The sequence below is a fragment of the Schistocerca serialis genome, chromosome 5, assembly GCF_023864345.2.
Source record: "Schistocerca serialis cubense isolate TAMUIC-IGC-003099 chromosome 5, iqSchSeri2.2, whole genome shotgun sequence".
Taxonomy (NCBI): domain Eukaryota; kingdom Metazoa; phylum Arthropoda; class Insecta; order Orthoptera; family Acrididae; genus Schistocerca; species Schistocerca serialis.
Genome location: NC_064642.1, coordinates 37,849,874 through 37,872,238, shown reverse-complemented (window position 1 = coordinate 37,872,238; position 22,365 = coordinate 37,849,874). Strand labels below are relative to the sequence as shown.

General features: G+C 38.4%; 1 protein-coding gene across 1 annotated transcript in view; it reads left to right on the top strand.

The window, feature by feature from the left end:
* The window catches only part of LOC126482306 (FAS-associated factor 2), a 117,475-nt gene extending 97,654 nt beyond the window's left edge, over positions 1-19,821 (top strand). Inside the window, exons 6-8 of the mRNA XM_050106338.1 lie at positions 1,446-1,617; positions 10,358-10,501; positions 19,621-19,821. Coding sequence (XP_049962295.1) covers positions 1,446-1,617; positions 10,358-10,501; positions 19,621-19,800 — 496 coding nt within the window. The 3' untranslated portion in view covers positions 19,801-19,821. The remainder of the gene's footprint in view (positions 1-1,445; positions 1,618-10,357; positions 10,502-19,620) is intronic.
* Positions 19,822-22,365: the final 2,544 nt, after the last annotated feature.

Here is a 22,365-nt window from a genome sequence, read left to right as displayed (position 1 = left end):
ATTGCGTGTCTTTTCCCTGTTGCAGTCAGTTGTTGCTTGCCTAATGCTCCCTCGGAAACTCTCAACCAGCTCTGGTTTCTTCAATTTATCAAGGTCCCATACCCTTAATGTCCTATCTTTTTGCAATTTCCTCAATTGTAATCTACCATTCATAAACAATAAATTATAGCCAGATTCTACATGTGTTGTGGAAGCATCATACAGTTTAAAATGTGTTTTCAAAATCTTTGTTCCATATAATCGATCCCCAGCTCTCTTCCACACATACAATCTTCTTTCAGGATTCTTAAACAATTATTAAATTATGCTAGCAAAATTCTACCAGGTGGCTTCCTTTTTCATTCCTTTCCCCCATTCGGTGTTCTCTTACTATTTTTCCTTCTTTTTCCTACTACTGAAGTCCCATCACCATCACAATTAAATTTTCATTTCCTGTAATAACCTGAATAATTTCCTTTATTTCATCATACATTTTTCAATCTCTTCTTCATTTGCAGAGATAGTTTGCTTATAAACTTGTGCTACTATGCTGTGTGTTGACACAATGGTGTGTGTTGACTTTGTGTCTTCTTGGCTATGATAATTTGTTTACTGTGCTGTTCATAGTAGCTTACGTGCATTCCTGTTTCTTATTCAATATTATATCTACTGCTGCATTACCCCAGTTTGATTTTGTATTTATAACTCTTTACTCACCTGATCACATGTTATGTTCTGCTACCACTGTAACATAACAGATGCTGAGGATGCAAGCAAGAGTGCTCATTTTAAATGTGTGTGCCTGTCAGATGGGATGATTATAGTCCAGCCCATTAGGCGGAACTTAAACACAGCTCCAGGCTGCCAGGTAAATGGCAAGGGGTGAGAGACACAGCGAATTTCCCTGCTGCCTAGATACCTCACATCCACATGCTTAGAATGGAAGGGGTGTTGTGGCAAGAATGCTGACTGAAATGAAATATGTCTATGAAAATATCTTGAATATTTAGCATCATAGAATCCAGTAACACTACATTAACTCCAAAACTACTAAACTGAGCCGTGCTGGCCAAGTTCCTTGCTGTCGAAACCGTATCCCAGACCATTCAGTTGTCTTGGATATTTTAACCATCAACAGTACAAATTAGGTGGCAATTGCTAATGGAATCTGCTTGTACCAAGTCATTCTGTAAGAATGTGCATTTTTACAGGTGAGTGAAATTCATACAGCTGCAATCAGACCACAGCATTTTACAAAATACTCCTTGCACAATATTAAATCCCCTTTCCAGAGTTGTTTAATCATTTCTACTCTTAGTTTGATTTTTAAAATAACTTTCTGTGCTTTTGTGTTTTAATTTTGGAATTCTTGGGTTTAATTATGAACTTCGTTGAAGTAGTACATGCAGAGCAGATAATTTTTTACCAGGACTGGGTCACTATATCTGTGTAACTTTACTTTTAAGGGTGGAGCGCAACTTCAATCAGACTCTGAGGCAGCAGCAGGACCAGGCATACTTGGAATCTCTGCGTGCAGATGAGGAGAAAGAGCGAAGGCGCTGTCAGGAACGTGAGAGATTGGCTGATGAAGAACGAAGCAGGCGAGAACAGGAACAGGCAGAACGTAATCGGCTAGAGGTAATATCAGTTTTCCAATTTCTCACTAACCCTGAAATGGGAAACAGTGAAACAAGCACTGATGTGCAGAAGTTTAGTACACTGTAATTAATTAGTTAACAGCATGCCAAAGCTCCATACAAAGAGCCAAATTGCAAATTGCTCTTTGATCTACCTAAGAAAATAAGGAAGTAATTACGTGTATCAAAAGTGAAAACTCTCATTGTGTTGATAATATCTCAAGTAAATTATTCTGTTCTTTGCATATATGCAGTGTGGTGGAACATATGTGGAATACATCATTGTTGTTCAATATCACTGCTTACCCCCTTCTCAGAGTTTCTGAGAAAGGTTCTGTATGCAAAAACATTAACACAGATATCTCAAAATGTGTCTCTCCATACAATGTTTCATTTTTTAATTCATGAAACAGAATATAGAAAATTTAAATGACTAAATATTGCCATCTAATATACTCTGACACTTGTCCAAAGCATTTTATTGTGCAGATATCAGTATTCTCCCAGAGAAGCTCAAATATTATAATATCAGAGACTTTGCTGGTAACTGATTTTCATCGTATAGAACTAAAAAGAAGCAGAGTGTTGCGTCAAGAAACTGAGGGAGTGTTCTCAGTGAAACAGCATCTTCGATCACGATGAGGAATAATCACTGTAGGTGTACACCGGGGATCGACGTTGGGCTGCTTTTTATCATTATGTGTAATTGGTCTGCCATTGTACATCCGAGAAGCTGAAATTGTTACCTTTGCTGTCAGTGTAAGTATAAGGGGCAATCAAAAAGTTTCTGTGTAAGGGCATTGCTGCAGCATATATGGAACCCAGCTTGACTCCGATGTTGGTATATAGCCATCTACGTGTAGGTAAGGGGTCAGTATGGTATTTGAATGGAAACATTTTGATTGTTACTTATATTACAAACAAAGCCTAATGAAGGAACTTCAACTATTGAGCAGGTAAATAAACTTTTGTTGAAAATTATTGACTCTTTCACTAGACTTAGGTAAAACACAATAAATGCAGTTCTGTAATGCACAAGGCAATACTTGGTATGAAAGAAAATCAGTAAATACAACAGAGTATTCTAAAGTCGTAAGTGTTTGTATTGATCATAATGTGAACAGGAAGTTGTATCCTTTGATCAGCTAGAGTAGAATATACACTCACATACATCTACACTCTGCAAACCGCCCTGAAGTGCACGGCAGAGGATACATCCCATTGTACCAGCTATTAGGGTCTCTTCCCGTTCCATTCACGTATGGAGCACAGAAAGAATGATTGTTTGAATGCCTCTATGCGTGCAGTAATTATTCTAATCTCATCCTCACAATCCTGATGTGAGCGATAAAGGGGGGGTTGTTGTATACGTGCATACGCATGCCTATGCCCCTACATTGTGCTAGCTATACTAACACTGCCAATACTGTTTCTTGGCAGGTGGACTGTTTGTGGTGGGGTAGTGTTGGACGGGGAGTAGAGAGAGAGGGAGGCAGAGAGAGGGGTCGGGGGATGGACGGCCAATGCTCGGAGCGAGGCAGCCAGTTGCCAGCTAGGAATGCAGGAGGGAGCTTCGGCATGTATATGAGCTGACACGATTGTAGCAGCCAGTGGGAAGCGGCACACACTGAAGGCAACTGGGGGATGTGAATTGTGAGGGTATGACAGGACGGAGGAAAGGGAAACTGTTGGGTGAAGGATGCAAGGAGAGTGGGTTTACCTGAGATTGAGGCCCGGCTGATTATGGGAGCAGAGTACTTATTGTAAGGATAACATCCATCTGTGTAGTTCAGAGTAGCTGGTGGTGGAGATAATCATCAAAATGGCTCAGGATGTGAAGCAGCCATTGAAATTGAGCATGTTGTGCCACTGGGTGGTCAGTTTTGTTCTTGACAAAATTTTGGCAATGTCCATTCATTCTGGTGGACAGATATTTTGTAGTCATATTGATATAAAAGACTGTGAAGTTGTTTGCACCAGAGTTGTTATACGACAAGGCTGCTTCTACAGGTTGCCCAGTGTCTGACAGGGTAGGATAAGTCTCTTGAGAGGACTGGAATAGGAGGTGCTGGGTGGGTGAATTGGACTGGTCTTGGATATAGGTCTTCCACGGGAATATGATTCCTGTGGCAAGTGGTTGGGAATGGGAGTGGCATAGGGATGGCCTAGGATGTTGGGTATATTCTATATACAAAGGAAGAGTACTGATTGGGTTTATCATTCAGGAATCTCATTTGAATGTTTGTTATTTGTGAGATCACATTATGCCTCATGAAAGGAGGAGAAATATCTACCTGAATGTGTTGGAATTTGAGAGTAGCTGGATCATGGCATATACAAGGTATGATAATAAAGTAATATGAATTTTTTAGTTGTGCTGACTTTGTACATCCGATTTTCAATTTTTTTTTTTTTTATCTTGTTACTACACAAGTTCCTGAAGTATGTTTGCATTATCAGCAGTTTTGCAGATTTAGTTTGTTGTTGACAGTCCTAAAGGTTATACATGCTTTTGAGTGCTCAGCAAATTTTTATGTTAAAAAAGATAGATAAATAAAATTCCATTATATTTTGTTCGAGAAATGGAATAAAGTGCAGTACTGCAGTCAAAATGTTGACTGTGGCTTTTGGTGAATCTACTATGAGTTTGTGAGTGACATAAACATTTCAAAGAGGGTTGGGAAGACATTTAAGACGACAGCTGTTCTGTGCACCCTAGCACATCAGCTACGAACAACAATGTGGAAGAAGTAAAGGAAGTGATTCTGAAAATTGCTGAATCACCGTCAGAGATGTTGCTGGTATGTCTGCATTCCTTTGGCTCATGTCAAGAAGCTTTTTTGGATATGAAACCTCTAGCAGCAAAGTTTGTTCTAAAATTATTAAATTTCAATTAAAAACGATGTTGTGTAGACATTAATCCGGAATTGCTGAATGAAGTCAACAACGACCAGAACCAGGTTATAATAGGTGATCAAACATGGATATACGGGCATGATGTTGAAGCTGAGGCCCAATTGTCCTAGTGAAACCTGCCAGAAGAGCCAAGACAGAAAAAAGTTAATGTTTGATCACATGTGAAGGTGCTCCCCACTGTTTTCTTCGATTACAAAGGGTTAGTGCATCACGAGTTCCTCGGTCGTATGGTCGATGAGGAATACTACCTAGATGTTATGCGGCATTCGCATGAAGCGTGCCAAAGAAAATGACCAGCAAAACCACTCGTAGAAATTGGATCACAATAATGCTCCTACTCTCACCTCAAAGATTGTTTTTGTTTTTTGGCAACAAACAAAACTGTTATGTTGCTTCAGCCACCATATTCACCAGACATGGCCCTCTGTGACTTGTTTCTATTTCTGAAGCTGAAGAGAAGCATGAAAGGATTTTGTTTTGCCACCATTGACGAGACAAAATCAGAACCATTGAAGAAGCTGAACACCATAGCAAAAAGTGAATTTCAGAAGTGATTCCAAGATTGGAAAAAGCACTGACACAAGTGTATCGTTTCTGAAGGGGATTACTTTGGAGGGTACAGAGTTGATGTTGATGAATAAATAAAGGTTCCTTAAGGAAAAACCACACAATTAGTGTTCAAGAGGACAGACGTATTGTTCACTCAGCTGTGCAGGATTGTACAGCTGTGTTGCATACCTAAAATCAGGAATGGGCTTATGTGCAGCAAGATGAGTATCCGCGGGGGCAGTGTAATGGCTTGTGGAGTGCCACAGACTGTCGACACACAGCAACCACTGTTGCAGCATCCCTTAAAAAGCAACAGACAGAGCTACATCTACATCTATATCTATACTTCACAGGCCACCTTGCAGTATGTGATGGAGGGTACTTCGTGTATCATTGTCACTTTGTCCCATAATGTAAACGCTTTATTTGGCTATGAAAATAAATACTTAGCTTTGCTTTTGATATTTGAATATTAGGCGTATTTCTTCACTGCAGATAACTCCACTTGAAAACTGGATTCACCGTATTGTCAACTAATTTGCATTTTGTTAATGAAGTCTAGTGAAATAATGTGGCCAAAACACTTAATTTGCCTTACAACTTATTTATTCATGTCACAAATGACATCATGCTGAGCTTGGCAAAATCTTGATTAATACTGTGCTTTGGCTGTTGGCACAATTCCTTGTATACTGTACATTAATGGATGTTTGAGAATAAGAATTGTTTAATGTGGTAATTTTATAATTTACAGTTAACAGTTTTTCAGAAAAAGTTACAGAAATTGGATTTATAAATCATGACAATTGTCTCGTGCCACTCACACGCCGTTCGCCTAAAGGGATCAGCAATGCCTGAGACACTGAGGCATGACAGTGTTGCATACGTAAAAGGCATTGCCTCCATGTACTGGGCTGATCACAACAGGGATGGCAGATGGCAGGGCAAGTTCCACCAGAAGTCCTCCTTGCCAGGGACCTATTTCCTCCACCATGTCACGTGTATGGAACTGACTCGGCACGCATTCATCTGTGACCAGGCTATATAGGGCAGCGCAAGCCAACACTTAGGCAGTTCGTTCCGCTGGAGCTCTGGATCAATTCATGCGCTGCTTCTTAGCAGTCCTTCAGTCAGAGCCTGGTCAGATGCCACCGCAGTGGGACCTATGACTTTCCAGTGATATATCAAGACAAACTATGCTGAACACTCAACCTCCAATGTTAGGGATTATCAGTGGCATAGTCTTTACGTCTCACTACGTTTATTTGCTGTGTGTTCCAGGCATATGCCTATTAGCGTCTGAGAAGTAGTATTATTTTTTATTGAGAAGAGCTTTCCTTTGTTATTACAGCTCTCTACTGTGGTTGTAATAAACCCTTGTTCTTGTTTACCTGTGTCTTATTATTTCTTGTCAAGCATCCCCCCCTGGGAGATATAGCATTTCATAATAATAAAAAAGTTCTATTAAAACATGCTTCCACAGTGATACTAGATTTATAAAATGTAATAACTTTTTAACAACAAATTGGACTTTGTTGCTAATGTATTTTCTCTTTCTATGTGTATTGCTGAATAATAATAACAATTATAATTCTCTGGGCAGTTTTTATAACTGTTAGTTTTAGTATTGTGTACAATCATTGAGCATGGTTTTGAATAGAAACTGTATGTCGTGACCATTTCATCGTAAATCATCATAACTGTGCTCCAGGTACCATTATTTTATAAATTTAGTCAGTTAATAACATCACAATATGTGCTCATCAAGATTCGGTACATTGTGTATACATTGCGAGATGGTATTGAATGGTTTAGTTGGTCAGTAATCATGGTTTTTCATTAAGAGTCAACCTATTCTGTTACTTTACACCCCTTTCCATATCCAGTTGTGAATAATTTGTGGGAATAGCAGTTGCCAGTAAGTCTCAGTGTGGGATCAAATCTCCAATGAGACAGACATAAAAGTATTTGTTGACACTTTATGAATGCATGCTCTCTGAACTGTAACAGTAGACCATACTGTGATGCAGAATGCCTCCGTTAGTGTCTGCCACTGCAGTTGGTTGATAATCTCTGTGACGCTTTTGTACTTAGTAAATAAACCTGTAACGAAATGCCTGCTCTTCTTTGGATCTTCTCAATTTCCTCCATCAGTTCTATGTGGTATGATTGCATCCATCAACACCAATGAGCAATACTCGAATGAGTGTTTTGTAAGCTACTTCCTTTGTTGAGGGACCACATTTCCTCAGGATTCATCCAATGAATGTCAGTCTGGCATCTGCCTTACTCACAATTAATTTACTCTGTTATTTCCATTTCAAATCACTCCGTATGCACACTCCTAGATATTTTATGGCAGTAACTGCTTCCAGTGATTGTTCTGCAGTCATGTAGCCATACATTAAAGTATCTTTCTGTCTATATTCACAATATGTTATATTTGTTCACGTGAGAGTCAGTTGTGACTCTGTCCTCCAAGTGCTGATTCTCTGCGGGTCTGCCTTCATTTCACTACAATTTTATATCATCAAGGCTTCTCTGTGTAGAACAGCATCATCTGCAAACAGCCTTATAGAATTTCTGACATTGTCTATTAGGTCATTTATATATATTGTGAAAATGTTGGTCCTGTAACATTTCCCTGTGGCACACCCAAAGTTGCTTTTGTGTCTGAAGACATCTCTCCACTCAGAATGATGTGCTGTGTTCTGTTTCATAGAGACTCTTCAGTCTAATCACACACTTGGTTTGATATTCTGTACATTCGCGTTTTGGTCATTAGGTGGCAGTGCTGAACTGTATTGCATGCCTTTCGGAAGTCAAGGAACAGAGAATCTACCTGGGTGTCTATATCTACACTGGACACAGTAGTGACACCACATCGTGTTTTCAGACGTGTCCCAGTTCAGTGTTCAGTATCATGTCAGAGGTATCTATGTAGCTGAGGAGGATTGCCATTGATTGCTATACTGCATTCATCTTTTGTCATATGGTCCCAGCATCTGGTGTAATGGTATGAGGCGGCATTAGGTACACAGCAACGTCACTTGTATTTCACATAACCAGTAACTTGGGTATCAAGCATTATATTTCTGGTGTGTTAAGATCGGTAGCTGTGCACTATCTTTGAAGCTTCGACAGTGTTGTCTTTCAACAAGATAACACAATATTGCATGTTGTTCATGTTGTCATGACCTATCTCAATACAAAGATAGCTCAACTGTTGCTCAGGCCAGCACTTTCTCCAGATCTCTCTCCTGTGCAGTAAGAAAAATTTGGTTTTTTTAGTATCCTTTCTGGTCATACAATTTTAGTGTCTAGCTATGTAGTTTGAGTTCAGTTTCAAATTATCCATTACAATGCCACCAAAGTGTCATATTTGAACTTTTTATTCATGTTACTTGATTGCCACATAATAAATTTACTTATCTTTCTTAGTCTGCAACACACTTCCAGTCATTAAATTTGGCCTACTCTGAGTATTTTACATTTTATTTCGAAACAGTTAAACCATATTGCTTTCAATAAAGCTGTACTACATCTTCCTTCACAACACCAATTATTCCCAGTAACAGACATTTTTTACCATCACCACTCTGTTCTGGAAGGAGAATGTTTTTCGTGCATGAAACAGGAAATTTTGGGTCACTACTGAAACTACAAATATCACAAAGAATTTTGTATTACAGCTCAGTGCTTAAGCTTCATCTTCAATAAGAGTTCAGTTCTTGCTGAAAGACTCAGTAAAACTACTATGAGTGACTTAATTCATCATGTTCACAATAAAAATAACAACAGAACACAGCCAATACATAGATCGTCGAATGCAAGTTATATGAATTTGCTACCATCACAGTAATTGCTCTCAGAACTGTCACTGAACCTTTTTATTGATCACAGGCTCCACACGTGTTGGAGACTAGCTCCAGTCCAGAACATGTTTATAGTTTGATGATTTATATGCCAACCTGTGTGGTATGGTGAAATGCTGCATTTTCCAGACAAGTGTGTGGAAACTGTTGGAGACTGACAGCACGAAATATTTCCTACTGTCATTCAATTGTAACATTATTTTTGAAGTATCATTAAGCCTTATTAAAAGTATGGACTTGGGAAGTCGGGAGATGTGATTTGATTTTGCTTCAATCATATTTTCCAATTAGGCCATAGATTTTTTTGTAGGCAACTGGTACTCCAGTCCAGAACATGTTTATAGTTTGATGATTTATATACCAACTTGTGTGGCATGGTGAATGAACTAGGAAATTGATGATGGAAAAAGTAGTCTTTTGGAATACCACACAAGTCTGTAAATAAATAATATGATAAATGAGAAGTATGGATGCTGAAACATGCTGCATTTCTGAATGAAGTCATAAGAAACCACAGCGCCTTGTGAAATGCATTAAGTTCATCATACGTGTTGACAGAACCAATATGGTTTTAAGTTCAATAAAATGTGTGTGAGAAACTATGAGAATCGACAAGGTTCAAAATGGTTCAAATGGCTCTGAGTACTATGGAACTTAACATCTACGGTCATCAGTCCCCTAGAACTTAGAACTACTTAAACCTAACTAACCTAAGGACAGCACACAACACCCAGTCATCACGAGGCAGAGAAAATCCCTGACCCCGCTGGGAATCGAACCCGGGCGTGGGAAGCGAGAATGCTACCGCACGACCACGAGCTGCAGACAATTCGACAAGGTACTTTGTTTCATATTCTGTGCTAACTCTGTTGAATACAAAAGTTTTCTGGGATTGACTGGGGACGGGAAACGGTCTTGCAGCTTCACATTTACTAGCATTGGACATTTAATTCATTGACTTGTTGGTATGATAATTTTTCCATTTGTTTGTCCATCATCAATTAAGTAATTGTATATTTACTTAACATTTTCATATAAACATGTCTAATAATATTTCTTCAAATGAAATGTGATTGATGGTTTATTTACTTGATATGTCACACTCTTATTATCTGTGCATATTTCAGGAAAGTATTGATGTAGTTGCATACATTGCTATAATGTATTATTTTATTTAATGATACTAAATTGGACCCCTTCTTAAATTTCATTGTCTTGATTGTGACAGTGAAATTCTTTGTGGCATTTTGTCTTGGTTTCTCCATTACAAAATTTAAAAATGTCCATAATATTTTATTGTCTAATTGTAATTTCTGTCATCTTACACTGTGTGAAATAAAGCTGTTACATGGTGCACTGTAATTTAATGTTACCGTAACAGGAAGAACCATTTCTTTATAGGAAATCCGAAGGCAGAAGGTAGAATTCATGAACAGGATACCAGATGAACCAGACAAGAATCACCCAGATGCCGTCCATATTGTTATAAAGCTTCCAGATGGGACTCGCCTTGAACGACGGTTTCTGCGGAGTCACACATTGGATGTAAGGATCTTACGTTGTTTGAATATTGACTATAAAAGCAAATTTTGCAGATCATCTACTTGTTGCTATTGATGTGAGGCCATGCAACTGAATGTTTAAAGATTTTGATTTAAAGATAGATTGAAACAAAAATGACTCCGAAATAAAGTATTAGCCATTTGACGGGGAAATGTACTGACACATTATTTTTTTCCATAATTCACCTACTTGGTGTAGTGCAATGCCCAGAATTAATCCTTCAGTCTGCAGCAGCGTGTTCACTTTTATGAAACTTCTTGCTAAATTAAATCGGATGAAATCAGTGTACTGGACTAGAGCTGAATCCATGTACGCAGTCATTAAAGAATATATGTGATTTTCAGAAACTGCAAGTGCTCTCAGTGGTTAGCACACTGGACTTGCATTCGGGAGGACGACGGTTCAATCCCGTCTCCGGCCATACTGATTTAGGTTTTCCGTGATTTCCCTAAATCGTTTCAGGCGAATGCCGAGATGGTTCCTTTGAAAGGGCACGGCCGATTTCCTTCCCAATCCTCCCCTAACCCGAGCTTGCGCTCCGTCTCTAATGACCTTGTTGTCGACGGGACGTTAAACACTAACCACCACCACCAAGTGCTCTCATCTGTCATCAGAAACCATAAGAAAAGTGTCAATGCGTTGTCATTTTCCTGTCCATTTCCAACTTGCACAGAGATTTACAAAAAATGGAAAGTAAGGGTGAACAATTGGAGCTAAGTTTCTGTCATGTATTAAAGTTTTAGGACTTCTTTGGAAATCAGTGTTGTAATAACAGGAACATCCTGTACTTTTTGATCTTCAAAATCCACACTAAGTTTAAACAGCAGAAAGAGGGATGAAAGAGAGAATAGACTCCTAAACTGTTATCATTCAGTCCTATGTTGTTTGTTGTTGTGGTCTTCAGTCCTGAGAGAGACTGGTTTGATGCTACTCTATCCTGTGCAAGCTTCTTCATCCCCCAGTACCTACTGCAGCCTACGTCCTTCTGAATCTGCTTAGTGTATTCATCTCTTGGTATCCCTCTACGATTTTTACCCTCCACGCTGCCCTCCAATACTAAATTGGTGATCCCTCGATGTCTCAGAACATGTCCTACCAACCGATCCCTTCTTCTGGTCAAGTTGTGCCACAAGCTCCTCTTCTCCTCAATTCTATTCAATACCTCCTCATTAGTTATGTGATCTAGCCATCTAATCTTCAGCATTCTTCTGTAACACAACATTTCGAAAGCTTCTATTCTCTTCTTGTCCAAGCTATTTATCGCCCACGTTTCACTTCCATACATGGCTAAACTCCATACAAATACTTTCAGAAAAAACTTCCTGACACTTAAATCTATACTCGATGTTAACAAATTTTTCCTCTTCAGAAACGCTTTCCTTGCCATTGCCAGTCTACATTTTATATCATCTCTACTTCGACCATCATCAGTTATTTTGCTCCCCAAATAGCAAAGCTCCTTTAGTACTTTAAGTGTGTCATTTCCTAATCTAATTCCCTCAGTATCACCTGACTTAATTCGACTACATTCCATTATCCTCGTTTTGCTTTTGTTGATGTTCATCTTATATCCTCCTTTCAAGACACTGTCCATTCCGTTCATCTGCTCTTCAAAGTCGTTTGCTGTCTCTGACAGAATTACAATGTCATCGGCGAACCTCAAAGTTTTTATTTCTTCTCCGTGGATTCTAATACCTACTCCGAACTTTTCTTTTGTTTCCTGTATTGCTTGCTCAATATACAGATTGAATAACATAGGGGATAGACTACAACCCTGTCTCATTCCCTTCCCAACCACTGCTTCCCTGTCATGCCCCTCGACTCTTATAACTGCCATCTGCTTTCTGTACGAATTGTAAATAGCCTTTCGCTCTCTGTATTTTACCCCTGCCACCTTCAGAATTTGAAAGAGAGTATTCCAGTCAACATTGTCAAAAGCTTTCTCTAAGTCTACAAATGCTAGAAACGTAGGTTTGCCTTTCCTTAATCTAGCTTCTAAGATAAGTCGTAGGGTCAGTATTGTCTCACGTGTTCCAACATTTCTACAGAATCCAAACTGATCTTCCCCGAGGTCGGCTTCTATCAGATTTTCCATTCGTCTGTAAAGAATTGGCGTCAGAATTTTGCAGCTGTGACTTATTAAACTGATATTTCGGTAATTTTCACATCTGTGAACACCTGGCTCTCCCAAGGTTGTCAGTAGTTCTAATGGAATGTTGCCTACTCCGGGGGCCTTGTTTCAACTCAGGCCTTTCAGAGCTCTGTCAAACTCTTCACGCAATATCATATCTCCAGTTTCATCTTCATCTACATCCTCTTCCATTTCCATAATATTGTCCTCAAGTACATCGTCCTTGTGTAGGCCCTCTGTATACTCCTTCCACCTTTCTGCTTTCCCTTCTTTGCTTAGAACTGGGTTTCCATCAAAGCTCTTGATATTCATGCAAGTGGTTCTCCTTTCTCCAAAGGTCTCTTTAATTTTCCTGTAGGCAGTATGTATCTTACCCCTAGTGAGATAAGCCTCTACATCGTTACATTTGTCCTCTAGCCGTCCCTGCTTAGCCATTTTGCACTTCCTGTCAATCTCATTTTTGAGATGCTTGTATTCCTTTTTGCCTGCTTCATTTACTGCATTTTTATATTTTCTCCTTTCATCAATTAAATTCAATATTTCTTCTGTTACCCAAGGGTTTCTACTAGCCCTCGTCTTTTTACCTACTTGATCCTCTGCTGCCTTCACTATTTCATCCCTCAAAGCTACCCTTTCTTCTTCTACTGTATTTTTTTCCCCCATTCCTGTCAACTGTTCCCTTATGCTCTCCCTGAAACTCTGTACAATCTCTGGTTCTTTCAGTTTATCCAGGTCCCATCTCCTTAAATTCACACCTTTTTGCAGTTTCTTCAGTTTCAATCTACAGTTCATAACCAATAGATTGTGGTCAGAGTCCACATCTGCCCCTGGAAATGTCTTACAATTTAAAACCTGGTTCCTAAATCTCTGTCTTACCTTAATATAATCTATCTGATACCTTTTAGTATCTCCAGGGTTCTTCCATGTATACAACCTTCTTTCATGATTCTTAAACCAAGTATTAGCTATGATTAAGTTATGCTCTGCACAAAATTCTACCAGGTGGCTTCCTCTTTCATTTCTTACCCCCAATCCATATTCACCTACTATGTTTCCTTCTCTCCCTTTTCCTACTGACGAATTCCTGTCACTCATGACTATTAAATTTTCATCTCCCTTCACTACCTGAATAATTTCTTTTATCTCATCATACATTTCATCAATTTCTTTGTTATCTACAGAGCTAGTTGGCATAGAAACTTGTGCTACTATAGTAGGCCTGGGCTTCATGTCTATCTTGGCCACAATAATGCGTTCACTATGCTGTTTGTAGTAGCTTACCCTTATTCCTATTTTTTTTATTCATTATTAAACCTACTCCCGCATTACCCCTATTTGATTTTGTATTTATAACCCTGTATTCACCTGACCAGAAGTCTTGTTCCTCCTTCCACCGAACTTCACTAATTCCCACTATATCTAACTTTAACCTATCCATTTCCCTTTTTAAATTTTCTAACCTACCTGCCTGATTAAGGGATCTGACATTCCACGCTCCGATCCATAGAACGCCAGGTTTTCTTTCTCCTGATAACGACATCCTCCTGAGTAGTACCCGCCCGGAGATCCGAATGGGGGACTATTTTACCTCCGGAATATTTTACCCAAGAGGACGCCATCATCATTTAATCATACAGTAAAGCTGCATGCCCTCAAGAAAAATATGGCTGTATTTTCCCCCTTGCTTTCAGCCGATCGCAGTACCAGCACAGCGAGGCCGTTTTGGTTAATGTTACAAGGCCAGATCAGTCAATCATCCAGACTGTTGCCCCTGCAACTACTGAAAAGGCTGCTGCCCCTCTTCAGGAACCACACGTTTGTCTGGCCTCTCAACAGATACCCCTCTGTTGTGGTTGCACCTACGGTACGGCTATCTGTATCGTTGAGGCATGCAAGCCTCCCCACCAACGGCAAGGTCCATGGTTCATGGGGGGATTTGTTGTTGTTGGTTTTTTTTTTTTTTTTTTTTTTTTTTTTTTTTTTTTTTTTTTTAATTAAATTCTATAGTCTTTCCTGATTATTTTGATATATACATTATAGGGTTTCAAATGAAAAATGATACCAAATTTTAAAGTTACGGTGATGTATACCGCCACACCTTATTTATTTCTGTTACAGAAACCAGTATTATTTCGAAAAGAACTGTGAACTTTCTGTTCCATTGATTATACGTATGATACATTGTATATGTTGGTAACAGTGCATGTTTCTAGTGACTGTAAATGATTATCTTTGCTAGTATTTACCTTTGTTTCACTGAAGCAGTTTGTTCACGTGTTACTGAATGTTTGTTGCCCAATTGTGAAATATATTTGTGGAGGTACATATCCTTTAGTGTGCAATAAATACAAACTATACCACACATCAAGAAATTCAATAAAGGAAATTCTGTGGTAACCAGTTCACAAACAAAGCAAGCCACATTGTTGAAAGTAACCTATGTATCAGTTCTTCAGGGAAGAAACTCCCACATGGCACGCCTCCTGGTGATTCAAATTTTTGTGTTAACAATGACACTGTTTGTAGTAGATTTGTTGTTGTTGATGTGGGCATCTTATCTTCTTTGATAAAGGAAATGGTGAAATGTAAACAATGTGATGGTGTAGGCTGTTTGGAAATAACTGAACAACAAAGTAGCAGGAAGGATTTAGCGTCAAAATTAGTTGTTCTGTGTGGATCCTGCAATAAATCTACCTCGAAAACGACTTCAAACATTGTGCATAATTCACATGATGTGAATTTGAAGCTAGTGTATGCAATACGTGCAATAGGAAAAGGAAAAAAGGCTGCTCAGATGCTTTGGTTTGATGGACCTTCCTCCTCCTCCTCGGAGTAGGTTCAGCAAGTACATAAAAATACTCTTAGGTGCCTTGATGGTTGTGTCTAAAGCGCCTATGAAACGTTCAGTAGAAGAAACTCTAAATATTAGTGGAACCAGGGACATTGCTGTTGCACTTGATGGGACATGGCAACGTCGAGGACATCATTCCTTGAATGGTGTTGTAAGTGCTACTTCTCTGGAGAATGGAAAAGTTGTTGATGTTGAGTGCTTATCTAGGTACTATCACACCTGCCATGGTAACACTGAAGAACATATTGAACATCAGTGTTCCAAGAATTATGATGGTTACAGTGGAGGAATGGTGTGTGATGGAGCTCTAAAAATATTTCAGAGGTTGGTGCCTATTTATAACATTAGATATACGAAGTACCTAGGTGATGGGGACTCTAAAGATTTCAATAAAATTAATGAGTTCAATGTTTATGGTAACAAAAGTGGTGTGTTGTGGACATGTGAAAAAGAGGATGGGTACTGTATTGAGGAAGCTACGAATAGAAATGAAAGTAAAGTTGCTATATAATGGAAAATCTCTGTGTGGCTGAGACAGATTGACAGAAGCAGAAATAGACCTCCTTCAGAGTTATTATGGACTGGCCATTAGACAAACTGCACCTTTAAATGATGTTACAACAATGATAAAATCTGTCTGGGCCAACTACTTTCATGAGTTGTCTACAGATGACCACCCTGTGCATGGACTTTGCCCTAAAGGAGCAGATCCTTGGTGTGGTTACCAAAAAGAAAAAGAGGGTGGTCAAATATACCATCATAAACATTCTCTTCCTGAGACTGTTATGAATGAAATAAAACCAATTTTTAGAGGCATGAGTGACCCTGTTTTGCTTAGTAAATTTCTTCATGGTGGCACTCAGGATACAAATAAAAGTTTCAACCATTGCATATGGGAAAGATTACCCAAGAATGTTTTTGTAGGACTAAATACATTAAAAGTTGGTGTACTAGATGCAGTAATATGTTTCAGTGATGGAGTGATAGGAAGATTGCAAGTCCTGAGAAATTTAAGCATAAAATGTGGATTTAATATGGAAGATAAATTGCTTGCGTGTGACAGACAAAGGGTGCATGAAGCTGAAAGATTCACTGTTCAAGTTACCAAATAAGCATGAAGTGCTAAAAGGAATTCCAAGAGGAAGCTTGAAGATGAAGAAATGGTGCAGGATGAAGACTATGATTCAGGAATGTTCTGAGGTACAGTTTAATTGGACTCATACCTTCATGGTAGCATGGAGAGCTGCATCAAACCAGTCTTGGGACTGAAGACCACAACAACAACAACAACAACAACAACCTTCATTCGCAATTTCCCGCAAGTTGTATTTTTAGGTACAAATATTTCCTAAAGTTTATGAAGCATTACTCTAATTTTTTTCTGTAACTTGCAGTAACTACTACTGATTATTGCAGAATCAACTAAATTATATAAAAAATAACATTTTTATTAGGAAAAAATTATAAAAATTAAAATGTAAGATGTGATTTTTTTTATCCTTGAAATGTACATAATAGGTGGAATTAAATAGGTATAGTACCTCAGCCATCATGTCATGCATATCTGGTAAAAATTTGGTCTCCTTAAAATGTATAACACTGGATTAAATGGTACCTCAATTTGAGGAAGGATTTTGGAAAAAATTGCGTCAGTTTCTTTGTACATTTTTAAATAACACTAAGCAGGTTCAAAAATATTCAAAATACTTCTAGTTTGTTTAGAAAGTGTGCTGCATTGCATGATATCAACAAAAAAATCTGTAAAACATATACATTGTAAACAGTGCCTGAAAGAAATAGCTGTTGATTTTTACATAATATTGAGCCAGAAAAGTACCCTGTATCCTTAAGTGCCTGGCAGAAGGTTCATTGAACCACCTTTAAAATAATTTTCTGTTGTTCCAATCTCAAGCAGCGTGAAGAAAAGCTCTGATTTTCCTTATTTTATTTTGATGATTGTTTCTCCCAATGTAGGTCGGTGTCAACAAAATATTTTCGCATTCAGAGGAGAAAGTGAGTGATTGAAATTTTGTGAGAAGATCCCACTGGAATGAAAAACAACTTTGTTTTAGTGATGTCCACTCCAAATCCTGTATAATGTCAGTGACACTCTCTCTTCTGTTTCACGATAATGCAAATGCTTTTCTTTGAACTTTGTGAATGTACTCCCTTAATCCTATCAGAAAATATTTCAGAGCTGATTGAAGAGGATACTGCATACTGCACCATTGAAAGCTCTATACATGTCACAAATTATCTTTACCTCCAATGCTGTGAATATCAGCTGTAAGAAAGAATAAAACAACACCCTTTTTATAATATATATATTGGTGTCTCTGGCATGTGTACACTGCTTAACAAGATGCAGCCCTTACATTTTGTGACAACAAGATAAACAGTTGAGTTACACTAATGGGGCTAGAGGAGTAGTGGTACTATAAACCAAACTATGCAGTGGTTTCGAATAACTTAGAGAGAATTACAGATATTTTATGTTAATGCCAAAAAGACGTAAGTGTTGATACACATATTGTCCAAGTGCAAAGCAGTTTTTCCTCTTTTGTATGTGCCTCTCAGCTGCTCAGTGCCTCTCTTATATGTTCAGTACCGATGTAGTTGCTTTCAAAAATTATACAGGGTTATTACAGATGATTGAAGCGATTTCACAGCTCTACAATAACTTTATTATTTGAGATATTTTCACAATGCTTTGCACACACGTACAAAAACTCAAAAAGTTTTTTTAGGCTTTCACAAATGTTCGATATGTGCCCCTTTAGTGATTCGGCAGACATCAAGCCGATAATCAAGTTCCTCCACACTCGGTGCAACATGTCCCCATCAATGAGTTCGAAAGCATCGTTGATGCGAGCTCGCAGTTCTGGCACGTTTCTTGGTAGAGGAGGTTTAAACACTGAATCTTTCACATAACCCCACAGAAAGAAATCGCATGGGGTTAAGTCGGGAGAGCGTGGAGGCCATAACATGAATTGCTGATCATGATCTCCACCACGACCGATCCATCGATTTTCCAATCTCCTGTTTAAGAAATGTCGAACATCATGATGGAAGTGCGGTGGAGCACCATCCTGTTGAAAGATGAAGTCGGCGCTGTCGGTCTCCAGTTGTGGCATGAGCCAATTTTCCAGCATGTCCAGATACACGTGTCCTGTAGTGTTTCTTTCGCAGAAGAAAAAGGGGCCGTAAACTTTAAACTGTGAGATTGCACAAAACACATTAACTTTTGGTGAATTGCGAATTTGCTGCACGAATGCATGAGGATTCTCTACCGCCCAGATTCGCACATTGTGTCTGTTCACTTCACCATTAAGAAAAAATGTTGCTTTATCACTGAAAACAAGTTTCGCACTGAACGCATCCTCTTCCATGAGCTGTTGCAACCGCGCCGAAAATTCAAAGCATTTGGCTTTGTCATCGGGTGTCAGGGCTTGTAGCAATTGTAAACGGTAAGGCTTCTGCTTTAGCCTTTTCCGTAAGATTTTCCAAACCGTCGGCTGTGGTTCGTTTAGCTCCCTGCTTGCTTTATTCGTTGACTTCCGCGGGCTACGCGTGAAACTTGCCCGCACGCGTTCAACCGTTTCTTCGCTCATTGCAGGCCGACCCGTTGATTTCCCCTTACAGAGGCATCCAGAAGCTTTAAACTGTGCATACCATCGCCGAATGGAGTTAGCAGTTGGTGGATCTTTGTTGAACTTCGTCCTGAAGTGTCGTTGCACAGTTATGACTGACTGATGTGAGTGCATTTCAAGCACGACATACGCTTTCTCGGCTCCTGTCGCCATTTTGTCTCACTGCGCTCTCGAGCGCTCTGGCGGCAGAAACCTGAAGTGCGGCTTCAGCCGAACAAAACTTTGAGTTTTTCTACGTATCTGTAGTGTGTCGTGACCATATGTCAATGAATGGAGCTACAGTGAATTTATGAAATCGCTTCAATCATTTGTAATAGCCCTGTATTTTGTCCTGGAGTGTTTTCATTAATCCATAACTTTATACTCAGAATAGTTACACATCAATACTATAATCTAATACTTTCCTTGAATTGCTAAAATTTTGTAATATTCAAAGTCTGTATATTTATTTTTCACCTTTTTGTTTCAGGCTGTTTTCTATTATATATTTTGTCACCCATCATCACCAGTGAGTTTTGAAGTGGCAACAAATTTTCCAAAACGTGTCCTACAATGCTCTCCTGGAGCAGAGGGAACAGCAAAGCAGACACTGGCAGAAGCTGGCCTCATTCGGAGAGAAGTGCTGTTTGTTTATGATTTGGATGCATAAATGTGATAATTTTTTACATTATACCCAGACAACCAGTTTCTTATTGTCACCTTTTCTTCCACTGTCTACTTCCCATTTTAAGTCTGGCAAGCTAATTAAAGGTTTAACAAAATACTGCTGCCCTAGCCCCCCTAAACAAACATGAATGTTTTTCACTTTGTATGGTAAGGGAACAGAGTCATAATTTTGCAGTATGTAAGACACAAAATTGGATGAAAATTGCATGCATTACACAGCATGTACTTTTGGAGTGTCAACACATGTTATCTCTCTGTTTCAAGTGAGCGAGTATTTCCCTTTCCTCACCTTTTTTATAAGCTGCTGTAATTGGAAATGCACATTCTCACATCAGTGAATCATTTGCATTGTACTGACGCGTGAAGCACTTATAACCCACAGAGGCAAGTAAGGGTGACGTAACTGGTGAAGTCTCTTTGAGTTAACCACTCTTTATCACATTGAAAGCTGGTTCAGCAAAATTATTTATGAACAGAATGACTTTGGCAGGTCCACTGTTAAGTATTTTCTACTTTGCAAAGTATTTATTTTAAACTCTCAGTTTTGCATTTCTCTCTGTTATTTCATATATATTTTTTATGTTAATATAATATTGTACATTTTGTTGACAAGAAGTGTGTATAGTTGCATATCATCTTATCTGTTCACATTGTGTTTATGTAAGTCTATTTGTATCTTTTTTGTTGAGTGCAGTAAGTATAAGGGTGTAAACATATTATTTCATACTCTGTTAAAATTGTGTCATTCTGCTCAGATGAATTTCTATTTTAAATAAAACAATTGTGCAACTAAACATTTTTATTGAAGTTATTTTGAAATTACAGACAATTATTTGAAAAACTTGATGAATATTTTGCAACATAACTATTACAAACAATTTGAATGTAAAATAGTGGTCACAATTTTTGTAATTGTGAAATACTAATTTGTGGGTTTCTCACAAAACGGATTATACAACATACTGAAGGAAGGTGCACCTATAACAGGCATTAAATTTAGGATTAGGAAGGGCACTAATGACCCAGACACCATGCACAAAAGAGAAAGGAAATTTATATAAAAAAATTTGTGTTTGGCACAGAAACCTCATTGGGACTATTGAAAGTTTGTTATTCTTATGATGGTGCATGTACTTTAATGTTTCTTGTTCAGATGCTTCTACAGAATAGTTTTTAATCCAGCTTTTAAAATTAGCCATATTCTGTGTGTTTCATGTAAATGAATAACCTGAAATACAATGTAGTCATGAACATATTTGATTTAGACTTGGTATTGTCAATAGAATAGCATCCAAATCAAGTGACTGCTTATAAGTTGTATGTTGCATCATTTTGGCAATTAAGGGTATACGGAACGCCCTATGCTTACAATGTTAAATTGAGCTAAAAGTTAGGAACATTTTCTCATTTGTTATTTGGATGATACTCTTGATTTTTTCACAGAACGCAGAGATATGTTCTGCTTTTATGCTGAATTATTAATTTTGAAAAAATAATGTATAGTTTTTCAGATATTTTATTTTTTGTAAATGTTAAAAGAAGTTATACATTTAACAAGTATTTTAAAATTTACATCCATTAATACAAAATAATTCCACATATCTTTTAATTCAGATATATTAGAAGGTCTTAAGGAACAACTACAGAAAATTTCATCTTTCTACTATAAATAGGCCGTGAGAAAATGTACCTTATACACAAAAAAACTAAAGTTATGGGAAATTAGCTTCAAAGCTTTTACTTCAGTACAAGCCTGCTCCATCAGAATCGTCCAACAGCTTCCTCTTGATGGCTCTGCTATGCTGTCTAGCCATCTTTGAATATACTTTTATGGCATTATCTGAAGACCTGAGCCGTTCCTTGTCCAAACAAAGCGCTATGCGCTATGCGGCAGTTCGTAGTCCTACACAGAGCCCCAACTTCTGCAGAACTTTGCACTTTGGTATATTGCCCTGATTGAATGATGAAACAGCATCATAAATGCCAAAGTGAAGTGTGTTTATACCCACAAACACAGTTTTAGGTAGTCTATTCTGTATCACATGGTTCACACACTCATTTGGATTTTGAGTCCGGCCATGAAGACATTTCTTTAGTAGACTAATATCTGCAAGGTCTCGGAATATTGGTTTTATTTCATCCATTATGGCAGGTGATGAGGGTGATTGTATTGTTTCTTAGTTACCTTGCCTCTGTTGTACTTGCACCAGCTATCGTCTCCTTTTGGACATAGCCCATGTTGGGGATTCTCATTGTTTGAAGCTGTATGAAAAAACAGAGCCCAGACTGCTCTTCTCATTAATTCTGCATCTGCTATCTGCTGTATTCTGTCTTATTGCTAGACCATAGCACTTCTGAATATGATCTATTGTAGCATCTGTCAGTCTATTTTTCCCGTCTAAAGTTTTTCCATCACTCAATTTCTTGCCTTTCATGCTAGCCTTGAGCCGTTGAAGTCTTGATCCCATCCTTTTCTGAACATGGCCAACACACTCCAGTTTGGAAATTTTCACATCGTTACCATAGGGTCTCAGTTCCTCAATTTCTT